This window comes from Mizuhopecten yessoensis, unplaced genomic scaffold (assembly GCF_002113885.1).
Source record: "Mizuhopecten yessoensis strain PY_sf001 unplaced genomic scaffold, ASM211388v2 scaffold2505, whole genome shotgun sequence".
In the NCBI taxonomy this organism is placed as follows: Eukaryota; Metazoa; Mollusca; class Bivalvia; order Pectinida; family Pectinidae; genus Mizuhopecten; species Mizuhopecten yessoensis.
In genome coordinates this window covers 26058-50261 of record NW_018404579.1, presented here as the reverse complement: position 1 = coordinate 50261, position 24204 = coordinate 26058, and the positions used below count along the sequence as shown (strand labels likewise).

The following is a 24204-nucleotide window of genomic DNA, read 5'->3' as shown; positions in this document are numbered from 1 at the left end:
AAGGATAATTCTCACCAAGTAAAAATAATTTCCTACAGAAAGTTGTCAAAATATACCCAAAAGTGTTATTTCCCTATATAAACTATAGTAAACTTTACCCCCTCCCCAAGGGAGAACGGATAGCTCGGGGGTCCTGAAATTTACAATTTAAGTAAAGCCCCTGATGATCTTTCCACGCAGAGCAAATGAGTGTAGTACATCTGAGTCTGAAGAAGATTTTTGAAATATTGGTAAATTTTCCCTTTGGGGTAGGAATTCCAATTTTACAATTTTGAAGCCTCATCTACCAAGGATGATTCTGACCAAGTTTGAAAAAAATCCATCCACTGGTTCTTGAGAAGAAGCTGAAAATGTAAAAGTTTACGCACGACGGACGACGGACGACGGACGAAAAGCGATAAGAATAGGTCACTTGAGCAAAGCTCAGGTGACCTAAAAAACCAGAAACAAAAACTAAAACAAAAAATCATTGTTGACTGCACAGTAAATACATTCGTGTTTTGGAGTTATGGAAAATGTATCTGCAGTTTTACAATTTCGAAAATGAGCATCGTAAACAATAGGCCCAATGACCCTGCATCGCTCCCCTTGTATTAATCTTGTGACCTTAAAGTGGACTTAAATGAAGCAACAGACAAAACATCAGTATCAGTGGCTCTAAGTCATTCAAAAGAACCTGTTAAAATATTTAAACACATTTGACCCCTGTGACCTTGAAAGTCTAACAAGGTCCTAATTGTTAAACCTGTTGTCAGCACATTTTACCCGTGGTTTTGAATATGGGTGATGTCATTCATTAGAAAAAAACCTCTACACTTAGTCATAATCTTAGCATGTAACTAGCCACATATCATCATAGTAGGTAATTTGATTATTCAAAAGAAGTTGTTTAAATGCTTTTCCAGACAGTTGACACCTGTTATCATTAATATGGATGAAGGTCATTTAAATTTGGTACCCCGTCATACCTGCATGTTCTGGTCAGACATTATCGTTTTAGTTATCCAGAAGAAGTCTTTGATAGGATTTTCAGACAATTGACCCCTGTGACCTGAACATGGATGAAGATCATCATTTGTTCCCTTGGTAGCCCCGCATTATTGCATGCTACTGGCCAAATATCATCACAACAGCCATTTTGGTTATTCAAATGGAAGTTCAAATATATTTTAAGACAATTGACCCCTTTGACTTTGGATAATGGCAAAGATCATTCATTTGAACAAAGCTGGAATCCCTTCATCCCAGCATGTTCCTAGATAGAAATTATAATCCTGGGCCTTTTGGTTATTCACATATTGATATTTAACACATTTACCACACATTTGTAACATTCTGTACCCCAGTCACTTTGATTTGTTAAGACAATGGATCCTTGTGACTCTGAATATGGATGAAGGTCGTTCATTTGAACAAACCTAGCAGTCCTTCGTTCCAGCATGCTACTTGCCAAATATTATCACCCTAGGCCTCTTGTTTGTCCAGAAGAAGTTGTCCAAGGAAAAAAGGTGAAGCTGGACGGATGGACGATGAACACTGCAGCACGGCATACGTTCACTTGGTCCTTCTGGCCAAATGAGCTTAAATCACTTTTCATATGAACATCATACTAAATCTCTTTTCATTAGAATTCTATAAATCAACAAACTTTGACAAAAATCTTAATTTTACGATGGCTGTGCAAACAACAAAATCACCAAGATCTTGAAAAGAACACCATCCATTTCTTTTTCCTTGTATAATTGTGTATATTACAAAGGAATAAACACGAGAAAGCTAGTGCATTGTGAATCCTAATTAACATTAGAGTAATGACCATCTGATATTGTTCTTTTAATGTGGTCATATATTTATATAACTAGTATTTGTCTAAAGGGGAATGAATTGACGAAGGGTCATTAATACTAAGAATAGTGTTGTTTCTTATTTAAAGATTGTTATTTTAAGATATTTTTGGTATAAGATGCCGTTCGTATGGCACCTCATGTTTGCCAGGATTTAGTTGGATTGTAAGTGTTTTATATTTTTATCAAGTCCATCAGAACACTGTGGTTAAAGTTGAAGTCATAGCCTTTCATAGATAGGTCTATTGGTAAGAAAAGAGTTAAAATTTCAATGATTCATATTAATGTCAAATATAAGCATGCAAATCATTTCTCAATTACTACTTATATTATGTCACCAGGCGCAGAGTTGAAGCAATGTTTACGCTATTCCATAAAGATGAAGGAATTCAACGAATGGCAACTATGTGTTCGACTTTGTTAGAGGTGATGTTTACACAATAAACGTGCATTCATCTTATTTGATAAAGATCCGTTAAAATCACTTGGTCTGCTAAACGTCTTATAAAGTAGCATTAATAAAATAAAGTATCGTATTAGCAGGAGAAGCCTGCCAAAATTTGACAAGAAATGTCCGCATTTGAAACAGCGCATTTGGGTATGTATCGTGCAAATCATTGAATTCTTTTCTCGTGTACTAAAATCTTATTCCTTTTTGTTCATTACCTTTTCCATATTTCGCACCTGAGTGTGATATTAACAGGGAGTTAACAACCTATGCTATGTAAGAAAAATACGATATGTCAGTTCTATTTTGCTGGTGAGAAAAATAAAGCACAGGTTAGCGGCACGGTACCTTTAATAGCATACATTGTATCTTAATTTACTGTCAATAGTTCGATATTGGAATGATGAAGGAAATACATTCATAGAAAATCGTTTCAGGAAATGCAAGTATCCATTGAATGTCTTGTTCAGATTAGGCATGCTATGGTTAGGCATGTTGACTCTTTAAGTATTGAGAGTAGCCAATTAGTGTTCGATTATATTTATAGTTCAGTCGTGGAGAGCTAAACAGTCCTTAACATGCGTTGGATATATATTAAGGTAAATATGTTTCATTTAAATTATTGTTATATTACTAGCAGAATAAGTATATACAGCAATGTTTACGACTGCTTTTGCATCAATATTGTTTTATGGAGTTTGTGATATTGTGTATCTTATTACAGCATGTATGAATAAAACAATTTAAAACTAAATTATTTTTGTTGCAATTTATTGAATGCTTATACATACATGTCATTTCCCTGTCTTTTCAAGAAATTATTCACATTAAATGAAATCATAAACAGTTTATTAATATTTAGCATAATTCAAATCACGTTCATAAGAATATGTTTAACTCAAAAGCAGTTAAAATCCAAGGCAACTTCGAAGTCTTTAGACATTTCCATGCCATTATGTTATCTTTACTGCATATCACTTTCTTTTTGCAGGATATTAATTTTGAATTCATTTAAAGGGGTAGTCAATGATAATTGGCTTCAAAACCAATTACTATCAATTATGAAATAAAATCCTCCAAAACTTTAACTTGCAACTTAAAAATCAGATACAGGTTGTTTAGTAGAGTGATTAACAGATCTAGAGTTTGTTACATGGCACTTTCGTTTTGTATAAACATACCTTAAACAAGATGCCCAGAGTGCCTGTATCTCTCACCTGGATATTTAAGCAGTCATAGCAAAACATTTTCATTAAAGATAATACTGTACTACATCTATTTCCAAATATTGGCTCTGTCTCACAGCAACACCCTTTCATTATTGGGTCCCAACCCTCTGTCCCAATCGGGCTGATGGCATGGTTTATACAAAGTTGAATCATATTTGACTAAGGACACTCTATATCAAATTAAATTTGGGTTAATCTAAAGGATAAAAATCCTTACCTATGACTCTTGGTTATTCAAAACAACCTGTTACAAGATTTTAACACATTTTACCACAGTGACCTTGAGAGTTTAACAAAGTCATTCAGTTGAAAAAACTTGGAAGTCCTTAATCCCAAATACCATCACCCTGTGGCTCCTAGGTATTGAGAAGAGTCATATAACTATGTTAACACAGTTGATCCCTATGACCTTGAAAAAAGGTAAAGGTCATTTTCCATTCGCAAACTTTGTTCGGCTCGATCTAAGGAAGCTATACTTGTTATTTCTCCTACAATCGCCCATTTGTGCCAATAACTCAAAAATAACAACCTCAACTCATCTATAAATTGCACCGGGGCGACCACGCCGCGTACTGAGTTTATTTTACAAACTTCATCTCAAAACATCTCAAATTCACACACTGACATCATTCTTCCAATAAGCAGACCTCTGGAGACTTGACTAACATACTTTAAACAGCCGGTCTGGACCACAGTGCTCTGCACCAAATTGCATGTCCAACCATTACAATCACTGTTTAAAATACAGCACTTTATATTGCTGTAATAACTACACATAGAACAGTAGTTAACATAATATCGCTATATAATGTATCTCCCACGAAGACTACCTCACCACTCCATGTTACACGCCCGATCGTAATTTTTATTTTTTTATTTTACACAATGCTGTAAAAATAAATTTAATAAAACTTGATCTTACGACTGTAGGTGTTAACGTATCTAACATGGTCGCCTGAATGACCCAGGACTTCACCTGCACGTGCAACGCCGACTGCGACTAGCGCCACCTAGTGGCATGCATTCCCGTAGGAGATAGAAATTATATATATCATGACTCCAGGGTTCTCTCCAGAATTGTTTTAAGCTGATATGTTTCATTTTCAATGGACTTTCAAGACCGGTCTGGACACAGCACTGTAGCATGCTCAATCATACCATATCAAATTTAGGGGGAGAGGTCATAATGTATATATATGGCCCTTAATTTCTGTCTCTGTAATTCATAATAGCCTTATCAAGTGTTTGCAATCACCTATTGATCATGTTAGAGGACCCAGCAGTAATTGATTTATGCTCATATCCCCCTCCCCCGCTAATCAGCTAGATACAGCCCCCTGAGGCACACACCACTGTGCAACTGACTTTGGGGTCATTACAGGACAGCCTTGCTATTTTATCAGTGTCAAAGTCTTGTAAGACCCCCTCAGTACAAATAATAAGGTTATACGGTTTATAGTCTAATGTGATACGGCTAGGCTGATACGTCATGGTGGATTTCTACCTGAAGCTGAAACGGCAGTTTTTGACCTATTTGACCCCTGTGACCTTGAAAGTAATCAAATCGAAATGTTTGGCCCCCATCCTAAGAAGTTACCAGGCAAATATCAAGATTCTGTTCATTTTAGTTCTTCAGAACTAGTCGGTAAATTGCTCTTTAGAGCTAATGTTATATGTTACAAATTGTCAGACTCTAAATAAATATTGTTTGATTTGATTTGATTAAGAAGAAGCTGTTTAAAGTGTTTGACATATTTAAGTCCTGTGACCTTGAAAGAAGGTCGAGGTCATTTTCACTCACAAACTTTTTTTGGCTCCACCCCAAGAAGCTACCAGCCAAACATTAAAACTCTATACCTTCCAGTTCTTCAGAAGAAGTTGATTGAAGAGTTTTACATATTTGACCTCTGTGACCTTGAAAGTAGGTTGAGGTTATTTTTATTCAAAGAGTTTATCCGGCTTTATTAAAAGAACCCACCAGCCAAACATTGTTATTCTATACCCTACGATTACTCATCTGAAGTCGTTTGAAATGTTTGACACATTTGATCAGTGACATTTGTGCTCAATCCCAAGAAGTAACAAGAAAATTATACAGATTCTATAAACTTTTAATTTCTTCAGAAAAAATTGTTTACAATGTTCGACACTTTTTACCCCTTTGACTTGGAAAGTAAAACGAGTTCATTTTCGTTCGCAAACTTTGTTCGCTCTATCCCATGAATCCACCAGTCAAATTTTATGATTCACTGCCTTTCGATTATTCAGAAGAATCATTTGAAGTGTTTGAAATATAAGATGCCATGTGACCTTGAAAGTAGGTCAAGATCTATTTCATTCACAAACAATGTATTTGAGAATATCGAAAAGTTCAAATAATCTGCATTTATACCAAGATATTGATAGACTGAGAACAACAGTAACGCTAACAGAGGAAATGGAAGAGGAAGACCTTGGGATAATTGTTGACAACAGCTTAAGCTTTAGAAATCATATACAAGCTGCCGTAAACAAAGCAAACCGAATACTTGGAGCCATCAGAGGTTCATATACATACTTGGATAACAAATCATTCTGCCTACTGTCTAAGGCTTTAGTTCGACCCCATCTAGAGCAAACAACAGGATATTAAACTCCTAGAAAGTGTCCAAAAGAGAGCTACTAAATTACTGCCAGGAATGAGTGATTTTTCAAATGAGGAAAGACTGTGTCATCTTAAACTCCCTTCGTTATTCAATAGATATAATAAGGGAGACATGATAGAAGTGTTCAAAATCTTCAGGAGAGTCTATGATACAACAGCATCACAGGGACTTTTGTTAATAAAACAAAATATAAGGAATCAAAGACATTCACTCAGTCTGTTTAAATCAAGGAGCAGACAGGATGTTAGGAAATACTCATTTACACAACAAATTGCTAGCAACTGGAGTTCCCTACTTGAGAACGTGATTAAATAAGCACCGAATCTAATAATTTTTTAAAACCTCATTGATGAATAATTTTGGTGAAGTGATGAAAGGAGATTTACAACAGCATTGGAGTGACGTCACATCAAAGACATTGATATATATTATGATTAAATAAATATGGACTATGATCTGCGTTCAGAATAAACTAAGCTAAAACTAAATTAGGTTGAACTAAGTAAAATCCCTTACCCCCTACTCAAGATATAGGGTGTTTAAAGATTTTACTACATTTCCCATTCTGGGCCCCACTCCTCCATCCCCAAGAAGGTCACACCCTGCCTTTATACACTGATGGGAGTTCACTTGGCCAAAGGATACTCCAGACTAATTGAGGTAAAAATCCCTATGGCCCTACTCAACTTCATGCTTGGAATTACTTTTCAGGTCCGAAGGTCAAAGGTCAAGGTCACTCTTACTATAAATAGAAAATCTGTTTTCGTGCGATAACTTGTGTTTCCTTGGGCCGATCAAACTCAAACTAAATGCCTTGGAAGTACCACTTGACTTGCCGTGTATAAAACACCTCGGATATACCACCCCACTCATCATGTATACAAAATGTATTCGATCTACCACTCCACTCAATGTGTCTACTAATTAAATGCCTTGGATGTACCACTGCACTCATCATGTATACAAAATACGCCTTTAGTCTTCCACTCGACTCACCGTGTATACAAAACGCCTTGGCCACCTGACTCGCATTATATACTGGACGCATTGGATCTACCACTCCCCTCGCCGTGTATACAAAACATCTTGGATCTACCACTCCACTCATCGTGTATACAAAACGCCTTTAATCTATCACTCGACTCACAATGTATATTAAACACCTTGGATCTACCACTTCATTAAAACTGTATACTGGACGGCTTCGATCTACCACTTGACCCACCGTGTATACCTCTGAAATGCCGTCTTACTCAAAATGTTATTGACAACACTAGCTGTTTAACATCATAATCCACAAGTTTATTCATTTATTTATGGGAAACCATCCGACAAATCATACAAATTAAACTTGGAATTGAGACAATGAGTATCCATAGCAAGTTCCTTAAAACTCAGAGTATTCTTCCCAGAATAACAGATTATATAACAAAATGATGCCATCCAAAAACATAATCTATCATTATTGCTTACTTTTAACATTATTACTTGAAATGAAAAGTGTATCTATTTCTTCGTAATCTTCCAGCTTCCTCCGCAGGCGACACACCCACTTCCGTGGAATTCTTGTTTAATCAATACAACATTTAATTATTATTTTTTCTTTCACAGGTACACAAACGAAGACCTAAAGATCTTTCAGAAGTTTAACTACCATGTACACCTTTATTTACCTACATCAATAACCATGGCAACCAAACACAGAAGCTCCTGTCTTAAGGGACACATTCCAGTCAGGACACAAAGTGTCTGCACCATAAGGCCAATGAGGTAGTGCTCCTCTGTCAGGACTGTGGATTACTGATCTGCATTACTTGCTCCATAACAACTCACAAAACACATATTGATAGTTTTTGTGAAATCTCGAAAATTTCAAATGAACAAAAAAATACACTACGAGACTTTATGAATGAAACTGAATTCATTGAAATTCCCGAACTCAAAAATGAAATCCAATCAGCAAGGAAGAAATTTTGACAAGGGAATTTAACTACAAAAACTATCTGTAAATATTAAAAACGGCACGACCAATATTAAATGGAATAAGATAAGAAATCGGAGGATTATTTAGCAATATGTGACAAGATGGAAAAGGCGACCACAGACCTCCTTCAGACACGCATCACAAACCTGGAGGACAGGAATTAGACACTTTAGTGAAACTCTCATCAAAGTGTAAACACACCCTCCAGACAGGCACTGCTGTACTTGAGTATGACTCGGTATCAGAAATCCAGGACATGGACTTAGATATTCCAGACACCTAACATAGACATGACAGAGTTCACTCCAGGTAACAAGAGACAAAGCCACCTGGAGCAAGCCATGGGGAAAATGAAGGCTACTACTGACCATCTCTCAGTAGGATTAGCATCTAGTGGTCACTCCAAACAAGGTCCAGTTGTGAGACCTAAACAGTCCAAAACTACAGAGACGGGTCAAGCCTCCACTGAAGCAGTCCTGTACAAACTTTGTGACAGTCCAACTGTCATATCCCAGTTCTCATACCCATATCTTATCTGATCAATCTGTCCTACATCTGATGGACGTGCATGGCTGTGTGATTATGACACCAACACAGTAATCCTCATTAACAATAAAGGTCGAGTCATACAGAAGATACAACTGTGGATCTGTTGTAGGGATGACAGGAATATCTATGAAGTACCTACATCTTCTACACCAGTCACAAGGTTTACTACTACAGAGGGGGACCCAGCCAGTCTGTGTGTGACCAGGGAGGGTCGGGTAGTGGTTTAATACTACAGAGGGGGACCCAGCCAGTCTTTTTGTGACCAGGGAGGGTCGGGGTAGTGGTTTACTACTACAGAGGGGGACCCAGCCAGTCTTTGTGTGACCAGGGAGGGTCGGGTACATGGGGTAAACAGGGGTACAAGGTGGTGATGTACACAGCGAACGACCAGGTGTTACACACAGCCACTGTGGAGAGGTCAGGGGAGGGGGGGGGGGGGGGGGGGGTGGGGAGTATGGTCCATCACACAGTGTGGTGTTACAGGTAAGATAGATGTAGTGGGTGGCAAACTAATCAGTGAGGACAGTAGGGATTACAACAACTACATGCGTCACATCATCGTGTACAACCAAACACTCCAGCCCCTGGTCCACTACCGGGGAGAGGGGATACAGGCACAGGGGGTGGTCACACCAGATAGTTTTGGCCCAATATCAGTTGTATATGACAGTAAGGGTAATATTGTTATTGCTGACAGGACAAGGAACACAATAGAACTGATAAGTGGAGCAGGGAAGTACATAAAAACACTTCACACAAACAATGGACGACAGTTCATAGTAGGTATACAGAAGGATGATGTATTGTGGTCACGCTTAGTGTTAGCCACAAGAGAGAAGGTACTCAAACTTCTCAAGATTACAGTGACTGATGAGTGACTAAACCTGGAGTGATGATAAACAAATTATACCAAATAAATACAAAACCATTAAACATGTTTGAGGAATTAATGTAAACATGTCACAGGTTTATTGTTTTCAGGTTTTGTAAATAGTTTCTCTTACAACTCCAGTCTAGATAAAAAAAATCAAAACACTGTAATCATTAATTTATACAAATCAGCCATTCTAGAACATCAGCTTCCTTTATTTTGGTGTGAAATATATTCTTTTTAATATTCAAGAACAAGGTAATTGATCTCAAAAACCTGTAATAAAATCTGAAATCAGCATGTACTAATGACTTGTTTTCTAGGTACAGTCGAACCTCGTTATCTCGAAGTCGACGGGATCGCTGGAAAACTTCGAGTTATCCGAGTATTCGAGTTAAGCGAGTTCATGTGTTTGGCATAAAGCTTGGTAAAGTGTTTGGTCAAATATGAGGCTATCAATACGTTGACTGTCGGAAAAATCAACAACTTATATAAACAGTCGATAAATGACAAAAAGATAACGATATAAAATAAAAATAACAATTTATTCATAATCATATTAATTAATTGATACAAATCAATGTTACAATAACCACATACAAACAGGAAGAACGTCTACTGTAAAACTTGCATGCTGTCTCCGACCTCGCTATGCTGATAGCGGAAATGAAAGTGCGCAGGTCTTTACACAAATCACGGTATTGGAGCGTACACGTAAATGATGTTTTTAATGAGTACACGCGAAAACAATACACAATCTTTCTCTTCACGCCGGTTTTCACCCTTTCAACTGATCCAAGTATCCCCCCGGTGGAGCCGGGTCCTTCGTTGGATTGCTCAGTTGATTTCGACATTCCGAAATGGGTATGAGTTAATCAGGAAACATATCAACATTTATAGACCCCAATGACACTTGACATCTCCTCAACACGACGTACTCAATAATAATTATCGTATTGTTCCTATAATCCCTCAATTAATTATCAGTGTCACTGCCATACAAGCTCCTGTAAAAACATAAATCGACGAACCAGTCCTAGGTTGTGATTTTTACTGTGGAGCTTATTTACGCATGACCGCACACAGTGACCCATTTACCGGTTAGAATGTGTCGGCAGCTTTGGTGTAAATAATATGCCATTCAAATTGTTTACGGGCTCGCAGTGAGTACTAATTGTTGTTAATCTACATTGATGAAGTCTGTTTCTTTATTTGAACAAAGTGTTTTTACAGTCAAACACATTTTAATACAATAAGTTTAATCAAAGTAATTATGACCAAGCGTTAGCTGCTCTATGAGAACGATGTTTACCGTAGCACTGCGTCTAATATGTATCAAATAATTAAAGACTATATGATCGACTTGTGAATCTTAAGAAACTTCGAGGTAAGCGATATTTTTATGTAGGATTTACGTTGTTGGGACTGATATTTCACTTCGAGATATCCGAGTTATTCAAGTTTTCAGAGTTCGAACTATCAGAGTTTTTATTACTAAGATTAAGAAGAGTTTTGGCCGGGACCGATGAAACACTTCGAGTTAAACGGGGTCTTCGAGTTAAACGAGTTCGAGATAACGAGGTTCGACTGTATATAACCTGACTTCCCTTATATCCTCAAGTGGACTGATCCAAGCAAGAGGTCCAGAGGGCCAGTATCGCTCACCTGAATATTTAAGCAGTCGTAGCAAAATATTATCATTAAATATTATACTGTACTACAAATATTTCATTCGCAAACTATGTCGGCTCCATCTGTTGAAACTACCAGTCAAATATTATTATATGATTCTAAGCTTTTTGGTTCTTCTTCAGAAGTTGTTTGACATATTTCCCCCTGTGACCTTGTGAGTAGGTCAAGGTCATTTTCCTTCTTAAACTTTGTTGGCTCTATCCCAGGAACCCACCAGCCAAATATAAAGATTCTATATCTTTCAGTTGTTCGGGAGAACACATTTGAAGTGTTTGGCACATTTGACCCCTGTGACCTTGAAAGTAGGTCAAGGTCATTTTTATTCTCAAACTTTGTCGGGTTCTATCCCAGGAACCCACCAGCCAAATATGAAGATTCTATACCTTTCAGTTGTTCGGGAGAACACATTTGAAGTGTTTGACACATTTGACCCCTGTGACCTTGAAAGTAGGTCAAGGTCATTTTTATTCTCAAACTTTGTCGGGTTCTATCCCAGAAACTCACCAGCCAAATATGAAGATTCTATACCTTTCAGTTCTTCAGTAGAAGTGGTTTGAAGCATTTATCATATTTGACCGCTGTGACCTTGAAAGTAGGTCAAGGCCATTTTCATTCTCAAACTTCATTTGGCTCCTGCAAACGAAGCTTTCAGCCAAATATCATGACTCTAGGCCTGTCAGTTCTTCAGAAGAAGTTGTTTAAAGGAAAAGTTGACAGACACCACGCCATGAGATAAGCTCACTTGCCCTTTAGGCAGGTGAGCTAAAAACCTTGAATTTTCCTAAAGTAGTCTTCTAAAAGATTTGTAGACAAATTCTTACAATACTTTAGTTTTTAGTTGAATTAATTATATATCACTGAGTTAAATTTAACCTTAATGTGACATTGCCTCAAGGACCCCTATCAAACTGGTGGCAAAACAATAAGGAATCCCATTGTAGTTTTTCATACATACTGTACCCTGATTTAAATATTATAAATCAGTTTTGCAACTTATTTCTTTATAATAATTTAAAAAAAAAAAAAAAAAAAAATATATATATAAAAAACTTCCATATTTGACGGTACAAACAAATAGCATACCTGACCCAACAATTTATAATTGAATTAAGTCTGTTTCATTTTCTTTTCTGGGTCATAAATAAATCGCTTGAATGTAAGGAAGATTTTAATAGGTTGTTGGTCAGCCTCTACTTCATTTGTTGAATCTTCAGACACCTGCTTGCCCTTTCCTTTCTTCTTTGTCCCAGAATACCTTTGGAATGTGCTTGGCTGAAGTCCATCTGTGAAGAAACAAACTTAATTTACTCAGTTGGTGTACTATTTAACACTAAGGTATATCATAATGATCCAATGTTTTTTATAACCTTAAGGATCCCTGTTCCACTGCACTCTGGTTTTTCGAACATACAGTTACCTCCCCTTAATTTCGTTTTTTTACATAACTGTAGCATAGTTTGCCCCGGACATTTCTGTTTACTAGGTAGCTCAGTCAGTTAGAGCCATATTACAGCAATCTGAGGTCCTAGGTTAGAATGCCGAGCTAGCCCCAGTGAAGTGTTTACACTGAGGTCCTGGGTTTGAATGCCAAGCTAGCCCCATTGAAGTGTTTACACTCAGAACTTCGTCGTTGTTTACTTTACCTTTATCATTTTTCATAAAAGTCCTGCAAGGTATGCTTTTATCAGAAAATAATCTATGAAAGCTATAGTCATGCAGAAATAAACATTTTCCAATGCATACATACAGTTTTTGGCAGTGGTAAAAGGATCCTTAAAACAAGAGGCCCAGAGGGCCTGTATCGCCCACCTGAATATGTTTAAGATAATTGGTATAAAGTAGGTGCTGTAAGTACATATGAAATTTCAGAAAGATCCATACAGTACTTGAGATATAGTGAGAACAAACTTCAAACAGAGCCCCAGCCCTAGGGGGGTCATACCCACCAATTATACAAAATTGAGTCCCCTTGACCCAAAGACTAAATAAGGATAAAATCCCATAATCCTGATGGTCGAAGAAGGATTTTAAAGGTTTTACCTCTATTTCTCCTATTGGGCCCACGCACTTCTGCCCCTTGGGAGACCACACCCACTGCTTATACAAAATTGAGTCCCCTTGGCCCATTGATGCTCCAGACTAAATTAGGATAAAATCCCTTATTCTTTATGGTAGAAGAAGGATTTTAAAGGTTTTACCTCTACTTCCCCTATTGGGCCCCGCCTCTCTGCCTACAGAGGTGTCAGACACACTGTTAATACAAAATTGAGTCCTTTTTGCCTAAGGATGCTCCAGACTAAATTAGGATAAAATCCCTTAATCCCTATGGTAGAAGAAGGATTATAAAGGTTTTACCTATATTTCCCCTATTGGGCCCCGCCCTTCAAGTCCCAGGGAGGCCACACCAACCATTTATACAAAATTGGTTCTCCTTTACCCAAGGATGCTCCACACCAAATATGGACCAAATCCTTTCATTCCAACAGACGAAGAATTTTAAAGAGAAATTTGCTATGTTTCCCCTATTGGGCCCCGCCTCTCAGGCCCTTGGGGGCCAGACCCACAGTTTATACAAAGTTGGTTCCCCTTCACCCAAGGATGCTTCAGAACAAATCCTTTTATTCCTACAGAAGAAGAAGGATTTTAAAGAATAATTTGCTATGTTTCCCCTATGGGGCCCCGCCTCTCAGGCCCTTGGGGGCCAGACACACAGTTTATACAAAGTTGGTTCCCCTTCACCCAAGGATGCTTCAGAACAAATCCTTTTATTCCTACAGAAGAAGAAGGATTTTAAAGAATTTGCTATATTTCCCCTATAAGGCCCCGCCCCTCAGCCCCCAAGGGGGGCCACACTAAATATGGACCAACTCCTTTTATTCCTACGGAAGAAGAAGGATTTTAAAGAATAATTTGCTATGTTTCCCCTATTTTGGCCCCGCCCCTCAGGCCCCTGGGGGGCCACACCAATGGTTTATACAAGATTGGTTCCCCTTCTCCCAAGGATGCTTTAGACCAAATATGGAACAAATCCTTTTATTCCTACAGAAGAAGAAGGATTTTAAAGAATTTGTTATATTTCCCCTGTTTGGCCCCATCCCTCAGCCCCCAGGGGGGCCAGACCTACGGTTTATACAAAATTGGTTCCCCTTCACCCAAGAATGCTTCAGACCAAATATGAAACAAATCCTTTCATTCCTACAGAAGAAGGATTTTGAAGAATTTGCTATATTTCCCCTATTGGGCCCCGCACCTCAGCCCCCAGGGGGGCCAGACCCACCATTTATACAACATTTGTTCCCCTTTCCCCAAGGATGCTTTTGACCAAATTTGGTCAAAATCTGCTCAGTCGTTCATGACTAGTAGCATTTTAAAGGAAAAGTTGACAGACGGACGGACGACGGACGGACGACGGACGCTGCGGTATGGCATAAGCTCACCATGGTCCTTCGGACCAGGTGAGCTAAAAAAGTTTGTCACTAAAATTTAAAATCACATATAAACTTGCACAAAATGCAGTTAAAGATATATATCAAATGAAAAATCATCCATGTTAGCAAACTTTTTCTTTAAAGAGGCTGGGGATGGAAAAGTATTTTGGAGAATGTTATAAAAGAATTTCATCCCCCTCAATTTTTAAAACACTTTTTATTTTCCCCAAGTTATCAACAAAATACCTGGAATTCTTATCTTGACCTTTCCACTTTGACCAAATCCTCCCTCAATGTGACCTCTCTCCCCGGACGACAAAGTCACCTTCAGGTTGACAAACGCCTGGATGTTTGTCTCCTTTTTAAACAGATTTTTGCCTATCACAGAATACTCATCCTGGCATCGTTCTACCTGACCTTCACGTACTTTAACCTTGTATACTTTCAGCTTAGGTAAGACTGTCTGCATTTCTGAGTCATCCACAATTCCTTCGAGTAGACGACCATGAAAGGCGATGCGACACATGTTGGTGTGAATGTCAGTATCTAGTTTTGAGCCAATCACAAGTGAATTTTTGGGACATGTGACTGGTTTTTCGTACTCCACCAACGCAAATTGTTGTACAGGTAAAGGGCCTGCATCGCTTTCTGCTCCAATGGCCTTTTTCATAACTTTAATGTTTTTCAACTCATCCTGATAAACATATTCTCCACTAAAATCAAAACATTTAGAGATAGAATCTGGAGTTTCACCTGCAGCAGCAACAGTATCACTATAGAGACTAAAGAAAGATACTCGTCCCATTACAGTATCATGTCCGGTGGTAATGTGGAACTTGGCTTTGGAGTTTATGGCGCCCTTGTAATAGGAAATCTGTTCCACAGCCACTATAGCAGCTGATATTGTAGGCAATGCTCCGGGACTACAAACCAATCCACGTTCCAACAGCTTAGGGTCAAACTGGGTCACACACACACCTGCTCTGTCACCCTGTTGTGATACAAGTATACAAGTAACAAATTAGCACATTTACAAACGATAAATCTCCAGTCATTGTAATGGGACAGTCACTATCAAACACCTGTTTTAAAACCATGGCAGTTAAGTGTCATCCATATCTTAAAAAGTACATGGTATCATATATAATGGGGGACTATTGGATTGTTGATGTGAATCACAGTGAAAAGTATGTAACATTGGAAACTATGACATTTCTTTACTAACAACGATATCGCCAACATGAGTGACTGATGTAAATATATTTTAACCTCATATGAAGTATACTATATGTATGTCCCTCATGGCTAAATAACACTTGTACCAAGTCGATGCTTTTATAGAGGCCATTATAACCTTTAAGTAGGTGCAAAATATGTTCATAAAATGTTTTTTAGAATAATAAAAGTGTGTGTTTTTACCACAGTGTTTTAGGTGAGAGACTGTCCTTCTTCTTAACACAATTGACAAATGTGGTTTAAGGAAAAGATATAAAACAGATCAGCTTAACGTGAAAAATGATACCCAGAGTTAGCTTTCAATTAACATCAACTCAACAATGTATGGTTTGTATTAATATCATGGAAAGGTTGTTCTGTATTAAACTAAATTTCCTTTTTTTTAAAACCCTAATCATTTCCCAAATGACACACTAGACAACCTCAATCAACACCTAGCTGTAGCCTGTTCAATTTGCTATTAATGACATTTTAACTGCAATTCTCAATCATGAATTGTTTGAGTTATGTCCCATTAATTACAAACAATGTATTGTGCTTTGGATAACAGAGGACTGTTCGTTTAGGCAGTACAACCTGTTTGTCCATTTGTAAATGTAACAATTTCAGGTATAAATTCTGGTGGACCTGCAAATCTTTATGCAGGCCTTACAAGGCTTTGTTAAGGCTTGCCTGAAAGCAGCATCAGATTACTAGGTCTGACCTTATTTAATAAACGAACAACTTTGGTCTGACTGGTTCAACCATTTAAATAAAAACGGCACAGGTCCTGCATGTTAAGGATCATATCATGTTTCAATTCATTTCATCAAAACAATGGGTTAGAAATTCTGCTAATTCTTTTCTATACATCACTACAAAGCATAGGAATTTTCGCTAAATCTTATCTGTAATATCTAAGATAGACTATTTAGTTAGATTTCCTACCTGTGATATGTGGTTTAGATTTCCCACCTGTGATATGTGGTTTAGATTTCCAACCTGTGATATGTGGTTTAGAGTTTCTACCTGTGACATGTGGTTTAGATTTCCTACCTGTGATATGTGGTTTAGACTTCCTACCTGTGATATGTGGTTTAGAGTTCCTACCTTTGATATGTGGTTTAGATTTCCTACCTGTGATATGTGGTTTAGATTTCCTACCTGTGATATGTGGTTAAGAGTTCCTACCTGTGATATGTGGTTTCGATTTCCTACCTGTGATATGTGGTTTAGACTTCCTACCTGTGATATGTGGTTTAGATTTCCTACCTGTGATATGTGGTTTAGAGTTCCTACCTGTGATATGTGGTTTAGAGTTCCTACCTGTGATATGTGGTTTAGATTTCCTACCTGTGATTTGTGGTTTAGAGTTCCTGCCTGTGATATGTGGTTTAGAGTTCCTACCTTGATATGTGGTTTAGATTTCCTACCTGTGATATGTGGTTTAGAGTTCCTACCTGTGATATGTGGTTTAGAGTTCCTACCTGTGATATGTGGTTTAGACTTCTTACCTGTGATATGTGGTTTAGACTTCCTACCTGTGATAGGTGGTTTAGAGTTCCTACCTGTGACATGTGTTTTAGATTTCCTACCTGTGATATGTGGTTTAGATTTCCTACCTGTGATATGTGGTTTAGAGTTCCTACCTGTGATATGTGGTCAACAGGCCGCTTGAACATCTGGATGGACTTCACCTTTTTGGTAATTTTCATTGATGGAATTTCTATTGTCTATAAAAATAAAAACAGAACCTGTAAACAATGTAAAGAGATAATGGGTTTACAATATATTAATAGGCTTTTTAGTAAATTAAAATAAATTCTGTGGTAATACAAATGAAAATTTAGTGTTTAAAAAAAAATGCTCTTAATTTGGAAAAATCTGTAAAATTGGAAATACAAGAATCGGGTTAGAAAGGAAGATAAAAATTTCTTTTTACTACATGTATTGGTTATTTTTTCCATATTTTCCTTAATTTTCAACGTTTATCTCCAATGATAGTTACTCCAAAATAAGTAAAAACTTTTCTGAGTGAGGTACTTGCATCATTAAGTGCTGTGCTGCCCATCAGTGCTGTACCGGTCATCACAGTCCCCTGGCCTCGAATGGAAAAGCAGTGGTCCACAGAGAAGATGAATGGTCCTGTCTGACTCCGCTGAGGTACATAAGTGTTTGCCTTGATTGTATCTATTAGATCGTTCAAACCCAGTGCCTCAGTGTCAGGAGCCTACAGGAATATCCAATTGTTTACTAAGTATTACAAATCAGTTTGTATATTGCCTAAACTTTGGAATAAAAATAAAATCAAACTATATTGATTTAACAAGTTTTGTCATTTAATAATGACCTTGTTTGTTGGTCCAGATGGTAGGATGCAATTGATCTTAGTGCGGGAGGAAATTAGAGTATACCCAGAGAAAACCAACAAGTTTGGGCAGGTACTCTGATATATTTGTTATATTATTATACTTTAAAGATTTCAAAGAAAACTAAAACTCATGAAAAAGTATTACAAACTTTGTACAGAACTAATTTGAACAAAATAATGAAAGATTAGGTTTGCATATATGTTCTATAATACTAAAAACGCATTTCAACCAGAATGAGAACAGGTAAGTTATTCAGGTTACATATGTTTTGCATCTGTACATATTTTCCTATTGGTGAGCATTCTCATAGCAATGGACTTATTTCACTTGTTACTTTCAATTCCTAATGATTACATCTACTGTTCCATTTTACAAATTCAGTGTAAATGACCGCATTAGTAATAAATCACCATTCTGTTGCTTTCAGTAGATTTCAGACTAAATTGATGCTAATTTTAAACATTTTTTACTGTACTTAAACTTCATCTTGAACCTTCATACAAGCTTTACTTGCAGTAAGCCCTCAATCATCAAACAACAAATGTCCTCACTGTTGTATTTCAAAACATTCATGTTTGCTGACCAGTTAGTGCTACACACTGCTAGCTGTGTATTGATGACATACAATGTTAACCCATCTCATATAAGGGTAAAAAACGAAAGTGAAGAGGTATAAAATTGCCCTTTTTACAATACCTCAGGACCTCCAGGCTTAGCAGCCACTGCAACCATTGGACAATTGGCAAATTTTGTGGCTTCAAATGTCTTCAGCATCTTCTTTTTCATCTAGATTTTATGGAGAATAGTGTGTTAGAGTCACGTTACAATAAAAACAAAATCTTGTTTAGATATGAAGAGAAAATGAAAGCAACCAGAATGCATATATGCATGCCAATTCAAGTAGGGTAGCTGAGTTATATGGCCGCCTTTTGGCATTATTATGCTGATTGATGAATTAACCTGCATGTACCTGCTAAACTGCTATATCAACACATTGCGCTCTGTGAACTGAACTCTCTGCCAGACGGATTTGTTTCTAAACTGAAAAAATACTTTGACTACAACAATTAATGACAATTGACAACATAGAGACTCACAACAATCTAGAATTCTCAGTATCAATTGACAACATATAGACTCACTACAATCTAGAATTATCTGTAACAATTTACAACATATAGACTCACTACAATCTATAATTCTCTGTAACAATTTACAACATATAGACTCACTACAATCTGTAATTCTCTGTAACAATTTACAACATATAGCCTCACTACAATCTAGAATTCTCAGTAACAATTTACAACATATAGACTCACTACAATCTATAATTCTCTGTAACAATTTACATCATATAGCCTCACTACAATCTAGAATTCTCAGTAACAATTGACAACATATAGACTCACAACAATCTATAAATCTCTGTAACAATTTACAACATATAGACCCACTACAATCTAGAATTCTCTGTAACAATTTACAACATATAGACTCACTGCAATCTAGAATTCTCAGTAACAATTGACAACATATATAGACTCACTACAATCTAGAATTCTCTGTAACAATTTACAACATAGAGACTCACTACAATCTAGAATTCTCAGTAACAATTGACAACATATATAGACTCACTCACTGCAATCTAGAATTCTCTGTAACAATTGACAACATATATAGACTCACTGCAATCTAGAATTCTCAGTAACAATTGACAACATATAGACTCACTACAATCTAGAATTCTCTAACAATTGACAACATATCTAGACTCACTACAATCTATAATTCTCAGTAACAATTGACAACATATATATATAGACTCACTACAATCTAGAATTCTCTAACAATTGACAACATATATAGACTCACTACAATCTATAATTCTCAGTAACAATTGACAACATATATATATAGACTCACTACAATCTAGAATTCTCAGTAACTATGTACAACATATAGACTCACTGCAATCTAGAATTCTCTGTAACAATTGACAACATATATATATAGACTCACTACAATCTAGAATTCTCAGTAACAATTTACAACATATAGACTCACTACAATCTAGAATTCTGAGTAACAATTTACAACATATAGACTCACTGCAATCGAGAATTCTCTGTAACAATTGACAACATATATAGACTCACTACAATCTATAATTCTCATTTACAATTGACAACATATATATATAGACTCACTACAATATAGAATTCTCAGTAACTATGTACAACATATAGACTCACTGCAATCTAGAATTCTCTGTAACAATTGACAACATATATAGACTCACTACAATCTATAATTCTCAGTTACAATTGACAACATATATATATAGACTCACTACAATCTAGAATTCTCTGTAACAATTGACAACATATAGACTCACTACAATCTATAATTCTCTGTAACAATTTACAACATATAGACTCACTACAATCTAGAATTCTCTGTAACAATTTACGACATATAGACTCACTACAATCTAGAATTCTCAATAACAATTTACAACATATAGACTAACCACAATCTAGAATTCTCTGTAAACTAGTGGAATTACATGTTTGTAGTCCCAGGGTGATAGACAGATTTTTTTCCAATCCTGTATACACTCTCTCCTTCAAAAAGCCAAAAATAATCATTTCTAAATCTTCTAGTATAATTACTACAACTCAAGGCCGCCGTGCCAAATGAACTGAAACAAATTAATACCTTCTCCACCATAGCTTCCCTCTTGTCTGCTGGTAGAAGATCCAATTTATTGAGAACTACAATCATTTTCTGACAGGCGATCTCCCCAATGACGAGACATTCAGCAGTCTGTGTCTGCATGCCTTTGGTGACATCCACAACCAGCATCATCAAATCAATAATTTGGGCACCTGTATGTACATTACAAACAACATCTTTTGTAGGATCGTAACAGCTAAATTGACATTTAATTAGGATAATAAGATATAGAGACTCATTTACCCCTGAAGACACATTTGAACTCTTCCAAATCGTAGTGCACACATAGTGAACAAGGAAATGCACTTGACAAAACATTGAAGTGAACTCCAGTTCACTTCAGTGTTAACTCCAGTGCACTACGATGTTAACTCCAGTGCACATCAGTGTTAACTCCGGTGCACTACGATGTTAACTCCGGTGCACTACAGTGTTAACTCCAGGTCACTACGATGTTAACTCAAGTGCACTACATTGTTAACTCCGGTGCACTACGATGTTAACTCCAGTGCACTTCTGTGTTAACTCCAGGTCACTTCAGTGTTAACTCCAGAGCACTACGATGTTAACTCCGGTGCACTACAGTGTTAACTCCGGTGCACTAAGATGTTTACTCCAGTGCACTACAGTGTTAACTCCAGTGCACTTCAGTGTTAACTCCAGTTCACTTCAGTGTTAACTCCAGTGCACTACAGTGTTAACTCCAGTTCACTTCAGTTTTAACTCCAGTGCACTACGATGTTAACTCCGGTGCACTACAGTGTTAACTCCAGTGCACTACGATGTTAACTCCAGTGCACTACGATGTTAACTCCAGTGTACTTCTGTGTTAACTCCAGGTCACTTCAGTGTTAACTCCAGTGCACTACGATGTTAACTCCGGTGCACTACAGTGTTAACTCCAGGTCACTACGATGTTAACTCCAGTGCACTACAGTGTTAACTCCGGTGCACTACGATGTTAACTCCAGTGCACTACGATGTTAACTCCAGTGCACTTCAGTGTTAACTCCAGTGCACTTCAGTGTTAACTCCAGTGCACTACGATGTTAACTCCAGTGCACTACAGTGTTAACTCCGGTGCACTACGATGTTAACTCCAGTGCACTACGATGTTAACTCCAGTGCACTTCAGTGTTAACTCCAGTGCACTTCAGTGTTAACTCCAGTGCACTACGATGTTAACTCCAGTGCACTACAGTGTTAACTCCGGTGCACTACGATGTTAACTCCAGTGCACTACGATGTTAACTCCAGTGCACTTCAGTGTTAACTCCGGTGCACTTCAGTGTTAACTCCAGTGCACTACGATGTTAACTCCAGTGCACTACAGTGTTAACTCCGGTGCACTACGATGTTAACTCCAGTGCACTACGATGTTAACTCCAGTGCACTTCAGTGTTAACTCCAGTGCACTTCAGTGTTAACTCCAGTGCACTACGATGTTAACTCCGGTACACTACAGTGTTAACTCCAGTGCACTTCAGTGTTAACTCCAGGTCACTTCAGTGTTAACTCCAGTGCACTAAGATGTTAACTCCAGTGCACTACGATGTTAACTCCAGTGCACTACGATGTTAACTCCAGTGCACTGCGATGTTAACTCCAGTGCACTTCAGTGTTAACTACGGTACACTACGATGTTAACTCCGGTGCACTACAGTGTTTACCAAAGTTCAAAAGACTGAAGTACATATTTCAATAATTGTTTTTAATGAAATGGGTTTCTTTTTGATATGAAAATTGAAAGAGAAAGGAAAGAATCATTTAACTGAATATTTCATAATATTGAATCAACGATACACATATTTTTTGTTTTTTGATTACTTAAAATTTCAACTGAACATATACATGTACAAAGAGAATTAAATGTGTACGCTATCTCTGGTGATTATAGAAAATCTATAGATAGCTGTACTATTTCAGAGGAAAAAGTTTAAAAGTTAATCACATCACATTTCATATCAATGTTGTAGTGTCAGGATAGGGGATCAGTATCAGTTATGTGATATGGGTAAATGTGGTAAGTTTTCCTATAATTTTATACTTTTTATGAAAGGTTTCCCTACAACACCACATCAATAGAGTAATTCGCTTCTTTGTTTTATACAAACAAGTCAAGAAAAGATAAAATTCCAGAACAAGTTTATTTCATGGCATGGCTAAAGATGTGTAATTAATTTAAGTTCGTTAATTCCAAGTTGCCTTCCTATAGAAAAAACTGTGAGTAATTAGTCTGATTTTGATTTCTTTGTTATATATATGTATACACATCAGGTATATGTACAGTAGATTTCGCTTAATATCACTTCCCATTTGTCAGAGAAAAACATGATATTAACAGAAACAGAATACATATTTTCTGACGTTTTTCAGCCGTCAAAACCGGAAGTGAACTTAGTCAAATGCCTATGTGATGTGGCTCTACGAAGAAGATTGTAAAAATAAAGATATTTTGTAACTAACCTTGTTCTTTACTCTAGTTGAAATATTGTATAAGTATAGAAATAAATATATTCTTTGTATTTCATTTCAGTATGCAGTTACATTTCATAAAGTTAGTAGGAAATTGACGATCAGTACGATCGTAATTATGATTGTTTACTGCAGTAGTGATGTAGGCATACAAGTGTTTGGCTGGTATTCTGCATCAAATTCAATTGTAAACATGAGACTTGGTATTTTTTTTACCTTTATCTTGATATATATACTGTTCTTTCGCCAGTAACATCTTTTTATAGTTTAATTTCTTTAGTTATTTGCTGCAAGTGTGACATCGTTTTCTGCGAGTTTGTCTAACGCACGGTGACCTTTTACCTTTGAAACGTAGCATTTCATTGGATGACCTCAATATGCAAATAATATATGCAAGATGTGTGTTGATAAAGTGTTCATTGCTATTGACCAATCAGATGCCGTATTATGAAATCAGGTTAAACCAGCCGTAAATGAAGGAAGTGAAAAATGTAAGCTCTTGTCACAATAGTTTGAACAATAAATGATAACTCTTTATTACATCGACATTTGTACATGCAGATGGTTGAATAAGAAAATACATCCCCCAACCACCATCCCTCCCCTGGGTACCACACCAATGTGACAGGTATATACAGCTGGCCTGGTGGTACAGGTATATATACAGCTGGCCTGGTGGTACAGGTATATATACAGCTGGCCTGGTGGTA

The 24204-nt window shown here is 37.0% G+C and overlaps 1 protein-coding gene across 1 annotated transcript in view; it reads right to left on the bottom strand.

The window, feature by feature from the left end:
- Positions 1-11982: 11982 nt before the first annotated feature.
- LOC110446075 (selenocysteine-specific elongation factor-like) overlaps positions 11983-24204 on the bottom strand; it is a 29013-nt gene continuing 16791 nt past the window's right edge. Inside the window, exons 2-7 of the mRNA XM_021491037.1 lie at positions 21002-21171; positions 18974-19063; positions 17953-18135; positions 17555-17638; positions 14937-15681; positions 11983-12545 (exon numbers count right to left, since the gene is read on the bottom strand). Of these exons, the coding sequence (XP_021346712.1) occupies positions 12370-12545; positions 14937-15681; positions 17555-17638; positions 17953-18135; positions 18974-19063; positions 21002-21171 (1448 nt within the window). The 3' untranslated portion in view covers positions 11983-12369. The remainder of the gene's footprint in view (positions 12546-14936; positions 15682-17554; positions 17639-17952; positions 18136-18973; positions 19064-21001; positions 21172-24204) is intronic.